Source organism: Pyxicephalus adspersus, chromosome 11, assembly GCF_032062135.1.
Source record: "Pyxicephalus adspersus chromosome 11, UCB_Pads_2.0, whole genome shotgun sequence".
Lineage (NCBI taxonomy): Eukaryota > Metazoa > Chordata > Amphibia > Anura > Pyxicephalidae > Pyxicephalus > Pyxicephalus adspersus.
Genome location: NC_092868.1, coordinates 15,223,521 through 15,232,313, shown reverse-complemented (window position 1 = coordinate 15,232,313; position 8,793 = coordinate 15,223,521). Strand labels below are relative to the sequence as shown.

Sequence of the window (8,793 nt, the reverse complement as noted above, 5' to 3'; positions counted from 1 at the left end):
TTATAATGTAATAATGTAGATTTGACATCTTTACTGTACAGCGTAACTGCTAGATGGCATATATGCAGCAGGTAATTATGAACCCTTTAGGTACACAGTAGTGAGCTTAAAGGGATCATGCATAGACAGGCAGATTTCCAACCTATTTTTCACTCTGTCTTTAGTTCTTTTTTGAGTTGGTGACGTGACAAAAGCATTTAACTAAAGTCAGAATTGTACAGGTTATTGATACATTGACAATAAAAGGCACCGCAGCCCAGGACCCATAAACGCATATAGGCCCGAGGAGCATCCTCTATATGTCTTGGGTGATACCAGCCCTTGATTGTAGAACTATTCATACTAAACATCTATCTCTGCAGATGACATTTTGTAATGGAGATGCTGTCACAGGTCTATCCCAGCCTTTCCTCCTTACTTTAAAATGTGTAAATGTTAGTGGCATTTTTCCTATATTTTTATGTAAGGCACATGTCTACAGAATGAGGTAGTGATGTGTAAATCATTTGGGGTATTGTTTTTTTATACTAAACTTTCTATTCTATACAGTTAGTTGAAAAGCAGTAAAGGGCAGGGAATTGATTTGGAGCTCCAGGCAAACATCTAACCCAAATAAATATATGATTACATTTTTACTGACCAAAGGATTGATAATTGTTTTTAGTCATCGGTTCATTTTAACTAGTTTCTGAATAACATCCATTCTGATTGGGCAGAGGTGACACATGAAGCAGTGTTGTTGCACCAAGATATATGTCTGTCACCAACCCAGCTTTGCTGAATGTGAAAACCATATAATGAAAACAGTTAAAAAAAACAGGTATATTTGAGTTTATATTTAGCTGTTTGCCTTGTATTACACTGAAAGGGTTTTCAAAGGAATAAATCTAGGTTAGGCATAAAGGAAATCTATCATGAGAGAAACCCATTGTGAACCTCTTTGAAGAAAATGCTTGGTTGCCTGGCTGTCTCTCAAAATTGCCAAGGTTACATACTTGTTCCAGGTTAGTGAATGGTAAAGCCAATAAATCAAGTAGTCAACATGACAGCCAAGCAAGTAGCACTTTCGAGAGAGGGGAGCAAAGGCAGCCTTCATACTCTCAGCATAGGTTTCCTTTAAATTTTTATGCACGCATTATTAGTTTGAGGAACATCAAATAGATATGCGAGCCTTCATGCAAACATCCGGTTCACTGCTTTCCACAGTACAGTCACTATAGTCCATCTTGCAGTGGTCACAGTCACAGCTCAATGCCACTGGGTAGGTAAAGAATGGATCTGTGCCAGGCAAACAGTCTGGCAGTTTGATGGTGTCGTAGCGGATCTCTTTATAGGTGCAGATGTGCTGTTTAAATGAGGAAAGAGCTGTCTTGTACACAGGGTCCTGTTGAAGGAGAGAGAATGGACTATTATTCAATGCAAATGTTTCTTGGTACATAAATAGATGTTATTCTTCCCCCAAATAAGCTGATTGCTTTTAAAGAATAACTCCACTCGCCCTGTATTGATTGACGTAACACATATACCTGCCACACCTCAACTTTTTCTGTTCAAATGGAAAGGCTGCATTCAGCTTGTTTTGCCTGCAATTGAAATGCTCAGTAAGCCATAATGTCCAAAGAAATGCAACGCAAAGGAGATCAAACACAGCCTCTCTATTGTCATGTGTAAAGTCAATAGCTAACCTGCATTTCAAATGCATATCTAAAGCCAGATAACACCATCTTTGTATATATGCTCTAATGGTTATCCTTACCTGCAGGGATACAGATACAGCAGTTTACAACAATGGGATCACAGCAGGGGTTTAAAAAGCCAGATTGTCCAATTCAGAAATTAATTTAGGAAATTATTTTTGAACAGAAAAACATGGCTTGTATAATTGTTAATACATTTACAATGTAACAAGTTTATATTGAAGAGTGCAGCGTTAATATTCTCACAATCAGGCTGGGGCTACAACGGTGACCTTCCATCTTTACAATTGAGATTTACCTCTGGAGTAACCCTGGTTGTGCTAAATAGACTCATCACAAATCTAACATTCATAGTATTTGCAGGATTAGAATACAAAACTGGGGTTACAATCCCCCATATGTATTTAGCTATACGTGCATGTTAGCCAGTTTTGTAGACCCAGTTTTTTATCAAGTTTATTATCATCATCATCACAAAAGATAGAAGCTCTACATCCCAGGCATATTGGTCAATATCCTTATAGCAAGAGAGCAGTGTAAACTGTATTTTGGTAATAATGCCTTCCAGAAGTATAATTAGTAATCTCATAGAAATTCATTATAATTCTACAATGTGGGATTTTTTTTGGATTCCCAAATTATTTAATAAATTGGCAAATTTATTGAAAACTTTGTAACAAACCTTCAGTCTCATATATCCCTTTTAAACACTTGCTTATGCAGCAAAGACTCACCAGTGTCTGACAGTAGCCACTGCAGATGGTGGTGGTGAAGGTAACGCACACTGGACAGTGGTCCTTCTCTGCTGAGATGGTTGCATTAGCAAGGCGGCATAAGTGACGTCCTTGCACAGCAGACAAGTGAGCTAACAGGAACAGAACCATTAACTGACAAATAAACATCCTGGAAAGACACAATGGGAATAATATAATATAATATTTATCAGAAAGTAATTTTTTTAACCTTTTTTCTTTTTTTTATATATCTGCTGTGTCATATTTCATATATATTTACAGGTGCTTATCCTAGTGCCTGAACAATTGACAAATAGAATAACTAGCACTTTTGAGAAAAGAAAAGAAATAATAAAAAACGGGTTAATTAGCATAACCATTTTCATGGGGTCTAAAAGGAATACAGCTATGTATCCTTGAGAGAACGAACTGTATTTATAGGTTAATCATGTTTTGCTAGTTGCACAGTAAAACAAGTAATGATGATGTTCAGAATGCGAAAGTCCTAGCCATCATTTAGATTTCAGCGCAGTGTTGAGTGAATTAGATAAGATCACTAAAACATTGCAGTAATTCAATGAATGCAAGTTATTATAGATGAATGGATCCCAAGCTTGCCAGAATTCCAGATGTATAGTTCCTGGAATAACCTCGGGCCACAAAGCCAAAAATTATCAATAACTGATGAGAAGCCTAACTGACCAACAAGGAGGTAAGAGGGAATAGGGACTTCATGAACTGAAGTTCTAAAACTACAAATAAGTATCTTGGGTTTTGTGTCTCGCTTTCTAATGATATTCATCTCTGATTTGTAATCCTGTTCTGGTATGTTGTTGTCTAAACCAGTTGGGCAATGTTTTTTGTTATTTGTACTGACCTGCTCTTCCTAAATAAATCATCAAAATTATAATAATTTAAATAAACCAATGTTTTTATTATGGGTTGTTCTGATGCTATTTATAAAAGTGCCACTTTGAGCAATATCAAGTTAAAGTGATATTTTACCCAAAAATGTATATTTCTTGCATAAGTAATGTATGTGGTCCATTGACAACTATCTTTCTGGAAAGGATCTTTCTGGAAAGCAATGCCCTGCCATACTACTGTGAGTGATTAAATAGGACCACTTTGAATTGGTGAAGCTATGACCTGTCATTAGTCTTTAGCCTCACCAGTATAGTTCATGAAAGACAACCCAAGGCTCCAAGAGCTACTGAAAACCACCATATTATCTTGATTTTTTAAGGAAACATTTAAAAAATATTTATGGTAGACTTACCTTATTATAAAGAATATCTAATGGCTATTAAATGAAGGTTCCACGATCCTTGGAAAGAATGGCCAGAGTACCCAATGAACTCTTCATTTAAACGTTCAAGCTTAGCCCCACCTTCATATGGCACTGTGAGTTCTAGTGGGGGTTTGAAGGCTGCATAGATCTTATCAGTTATCTTCTTCTGGAACAGATTCATGAATCATCACCAGCGGATGCATGCAAGATCTTCTCAATCGTGAATTAAATGAGAATATTAATCCCAGAAGGACTAATGTGCCCTAAAATGTTATCAAGGAAACACATTAGCTGATCATCTTTTCATGTATCACTTTCATCCAACCTGGTATTTCTAATCATGTGGAAGTGTTTAGATTACAATTAGCATCATTTGTCTTTTTTATATTTTATAGAACTATACAAATATTTAATTATATAAATGTACCTAGGAGTGATTTGAAGTGTATTTTACTAAATAGAAGGTAAACTAAAAAGGTAACCATATGCTTTTAGTGTCTACACAAAGTATGGCTGTTATTCAGAAAAGGTAATTGTAATGAACTGAAATTGTAATGAAGGATTTCAGCTAATAAAATAAACACAAGAATGGAATATTTGATCATGTAAAAGAACTGATGTGTGATAAACAACCATTTTCATGCTGCATTACAGATGTTTGATTCATGGCCAGACGTTACAGATTGGGGGTTCCAGTACTGAAAACAGTAACAAACGTGAGCCAACATGGAACAAGATGTTTAAAAGTGCATCAGTGTGCCTAATGACTAAACATTTACAGCACCCGTTCCTAAATCACTTCAATTATAATTGGACACAACTAAAGGTGCGTACACACTTCCAATTTTTATCGTTCCAATCGAACGACGAACGATCGATTGGGCAAAAAATCGTTCGTAAAAAAGTAACCAACGACGCCGACGAACGAGGAAAGTCGCTGGAAACGAACGACCGGACCGACGGATCGGATTGGGCGACGATCGTTGAACATCGTTCGTGTGTACGGTCGTTCGTTGATCGTCCATGTTCAGAGCATGCGTGATGAACGAACGTCCGTTCACTTTCCTGTCGTGCACATAGTTCCTCTATCGCTCAAACGATCGTATCTATTGTGTGTACAATATCTACGAACGATCGTGTTGTTAACTCTATGTGCAGGATCGGTGCTATACGATCGTTCATATATATCGTGCATGAACGTTCGTCGTTCGTTTTCCAACGATAATAATTGGAAGTGTGTATGTAGCTTAACCCACTCACAATTTCTCTAGCCTAATAAAACCTACTTACATTTGTCAATATAAAATGTATTTCTTGCTAGATACAATGTGTTAGCAATCATGTTTCTGCCTAATCAGTAGGGGAGTAAAATACTGATAACCTAAGCTAATGTTTGGAGGCCAAAACAAGGTGTTCTGCTTCGCTACTTCAGCTTGGCCTCGGTTGGGGAAATCTACCAATAGTGGAGCCAAGCCGGGAATTATGTTCAGCTCAGAAGCTAGTAATTTAAGTTTAGTAGCTGGAAAACCAATCAAATGCTCAAAAAATAGTCAATAGGTTAGGTTCAGTGTCCATCTAACTACTAAAGAGCTCTGTTTTAGGAGACAATTTAAGATGCAGACAGGGAATGGAGAGTGAAGTAGAATTATGAGAGGAAAAGGAATGTTTGGATGAATGGGATTATTCATCAAGTGCCTAATTTAAACTTTGACTGTGTTCTGTGTGTGCGTCTCTTAGAACTTGGATTTAACGGTTACACATATTACGACATAAAAAAATCTTCTGTATATGTATATATGTCCCTAAGTTTTAAAAATCTAAAACATGATTAAGTAAATCCTTATTCTGTTTAAAACTCTATTTATTTGGATTTTTAGCCTGTTAATAGTTATATTGGGAGCTGCATGCCAGAGAGTCATACATCAAAATTTGCATCTTCTAGTTTTATTAGTTTTATTTCTGTGCCCTGACTTCTATTCAGTCCTAGAAGATGTCCCATTTGACACCTAAATACTCCATATTATCTGAGGCAAATTAATGTAATATTAGTAGTAGCACAGTATTGCTTTTTACAAGGAGTACTGCCAAGCTACAGGGGCAAGAAAGTGCCATGTTTTCCAAACTATCCCATGGTACCAGAGGGGTGTAATAATCTAACATTCTAAATTCTATGCCGTGTTACTAGAACCCTTCCATGCCTTTACTATCATAAGGTGCTACAAGTAATAGAATGTCAACTAAAATGATGGTCTTACAATAGCATCCAAATCCGTGACAACTAATTTCCATTTCCAGTTTCCCGTTCCTCCCGTCCATGATACCACAAAAAGGACCACCACTAATGGAAGCAGTCAGGATTTCTATACGTTTCTTTTGAACAGTTCCCAATTTAGCTGCCTTCTGGGAGCTGTGGTCTTGTTACTGACATCATTAAAAAAGTCCCATCAAAAAATTATTTTAGTTAAATGATACATTAACTAAAAGCGTGTTATCTCCACCAATTATGTAATATAGTTTTCCTTTAAGCTGACCATACTAAAGATACGGCACAGAATACATTATGTAATATTACCTCATCTGTACTAAAAAGATATAATGATTCTGCGTCTTTCATGTCCTTGATCCTTTCAGTATCCAGAGTTCTTGGAAGTGAAGTGGGCGTTTGTAACCAGAGAGATTCTTGATGCCGCTAAATATGTCATGATGAGATCTTATATTTCCACCCTCCTAGGGCTATAGCTAGAAATTTTTTAATAAATGGTGTTTTGGAATATTATACCTATGTTTCGAGGTTACAGTAATATGTAACTACTATTATTTAAAGGATTGTGTTATTTCAGGTGCAGCTGGGTTGAATTCCACCTCAGGACATTTTTCATTTACATTTAATTTATGTAGAATATATCAGTTTGTGAAATATCATGGCAAGATGCAGAGTTGGGGGCTCCAGCTGAAAAATCACACCAATGGAGTTCACAAGTAACAGTAATAGTCCCATTTCTATCTTTCTCTCTTATTAATATTTCTGATTGTAAAATCTAGAATTGTGGCAAAGGTTATAGAAACAAATGTGATTTATTAATTAAAAGACACAAATCGACAGAGCATATGGGGTCCTTCCATTGCTCCCAAATCCCATTGTTATAACACAGAGTTGTCCCAATCAAGAAGAGAATTTGTATTTGGTCTTTTGCTCTTTTAATCAACCTACAAGAAAAATTCTAATACAAGTAATCTTTGGTTTTAAAAATTGCTTGGATGTATTATAAACTATTCTTTATTAGCATCACACAGTAACTGGTTGCTTACTACCATAGGTTTCATATTCTGTTTCATACATCTTGGGCACAGACATGATCTCTGGTAGGGGCCCAGTGTGTGGCATGGTCCATGGGCATTCAAGTGGGAAATAAACATCATGTGACCTCTTGGCATCCAAAGGCTGCTGGTAACTTTCTTGGGCGAGAGTCTTAAGTCCACGGTGAGGGACAGATCTTGCACGAGGTGGAATCCGTGGCAATTTTGTGGCAGTGGGAAACTGCATGCTGTCACGCATGGGAGGTGGACGACGAAGTGTTGGTTGAGATTCTTTGGATAAGGGATTTTCTTTCAATCCATGCCCCCAGACCTTAGGGTAGTCCTCTGCTTGCCAGTATGTCAAGATATCTTTCTTGGGATAACTCTCCAGTTCTTTCCTAGAAAGTTAAATACATACTGGTTGACTATAAAGCTCAACTTTACAATTTTATTTAAACAGACATTCTTTTTAGTCTACACCCATGTCTAATAATCAGAATTTAGTTCACTTAGGCCTGGTGACCACTACTCATTGCACAGACCTATTGAGTATTTCCATAAGGATTTGCAAAGCACTATTGGAAGGATTCTAAATGAGATTCCAGGATCCATGTGAAGGAGGTTGGGATGGCAGAGGATTCTGTGTTGCAGCAGGATGGGGACAGGCTGTTGTAAAGGTAAAAGATCTAAAAGTTCTTAGGCATCCCTAAAGTCTTTGGTGGTGGGGTTGGGCATGCTCATTTGGCACTTCCACAGTATTAACTCCAGGAGCCATAAACAGTGGGAAAAAAGCTTAGTCAATAGTATAGGTAAAATATTTGGGATAACCAGAACTGAGTGAACAGGAAACCAAGTGGGGAGCAAATGAACAATCATTGTTTCTCACCATAATTATAAATTTTAGCATGGAATAAAATATTTATTAATATGACAAATAACACAATATAAATTAGGGGACTGAGCCTATTGTCAGCAAACACAGTAAGGTCGGGACAGAATTTCAGATTCACCTGCCTCAAATGCAGAAACCTAAAAAAAAAAGAACATTCTGTTATGGAGTAAAAACTGTTTGTCGGCATTGAAAGCATTTAATGTGAGTCTACCAGTTTGTAGGTTTTCAATTCCAGAGTTGCATCATGCTGATATTAATTATATTTCAACCCACAAGGTTAATACTGGAATAGTTATTACTATACTGTATAGGTATTACTGTATAGTTATTTTGTACATATTTGATATGGTTCTGACTAAAACATACATAAAAAAGTTCTATCTGTATTTTTGTTGGGGAAAGGTGAGCTTTTGCAAATAAATTTATAGACTTTATTATTCGACTAGCAGAGGAAACTTAGTTTTATAAAAAAAAGTGTGTTTTGTGTTATAAAAAACAGTTTAACCAGTGACACTGTTATTTGCTGACAAAAGTAATTAAGATAGCTCTGCATAAGGTTTAAATGAAAGTTAGCTGCCTGAAAAGCAGAAACTACTACTGTGCAAGCTTTTTAGAAAACACATAGTGCCTGGGAATCCTTTATCATATATGTTTCTTGAAAAGCAAAGATTGTGTGATGTTTAAAAATATCGATAAAACAAAATCCAAAAAACTATTGACCCAAAACAATGATAGTACCTAGGAGCTGGCCATAGACATAATGGGGCTCATTTACTAAATGAATATATGTTGTTCATTTTGCAAGAGATACCGTATTTTTCGGACTATAAGACGCTCCGGCCTATAAGACGCACCCAATTTTAAAGGAGAAAAACCTAGAAA

General features: G+C 36.5%; 2 protein-coding genes across 4 annotated transcripts in view; both read right to left on the bottom strand.

The window, feature by feature from the left end:
- Window positions 1–821: 821 nt before the first annotated feature.
- On the bottom strand, window positions 822–3,827 carry LHB (luteinizing hormone subunit beta). The gene is made up of 3 exons (XM_072425969.1): window positions 3,711–3,827; window positions 2,432–2,600; window positions 822–1,384 (listed from the first exon to the last, which is right to left on the bottom strand). The coding sequence occupies exons 2-3, from the start codon at window positions 2,597–2,599 to the stop codon at window positions 1,154–1,156; spliced, it is 399 nt and encodes a 132-aa protein (XP_072282070.1). The 5' UTR covers window position 2,600; window positions 3,711–3,827; the 3' UTR covers window positions 822–1,153.
- Window positions 3,828–6,828: 3,001 nt separating this feature from the next.
- The window catches only part of SAXO3 (stabilizer of axonemal microtubules 3), a 103,000-nt gene continuing 101,035 nt past the window's right edge, over window positions 6,829–8,793 (bottom strand). Inside the window, exon 4 of one of the 3 annotated variants that reach the window (XM_072425833.1) lies at window positions 6,829–7,417. In XM_072425833.1, the coding sequence (XP_072281934.1) occupies window positions 7,009–7,417 (409 nt within the window). In that variant the 3' untranslated portion in view covers window positions 6,829–7,008. The remainder of the gene's footprint in view (window positions 7,418–8,793) is intronic. The other 2 variants (XM_072425832.1, XM_072425831.1) reach the window with 2 other exon arrangements.

What these genes read in the sequence shown, in the direction of transcription:
- LHB (XM_072425969.1), bottom strand. Translation starts at nt 2,599, where the DNA reads ATGTTTATTTGTCAGTTAATGGTTCTGTTCCTGTTAGCTCACTTGTCT. An exon ending in GTGGCTACTGTCAGACACTG is followed by an intron (nt 1,385 to 2,431) that starts GTGAGTCTTTGC and finishes CTCCTTCAACAG; the next exon opens with GACCCTGTGTACAAGACAGC.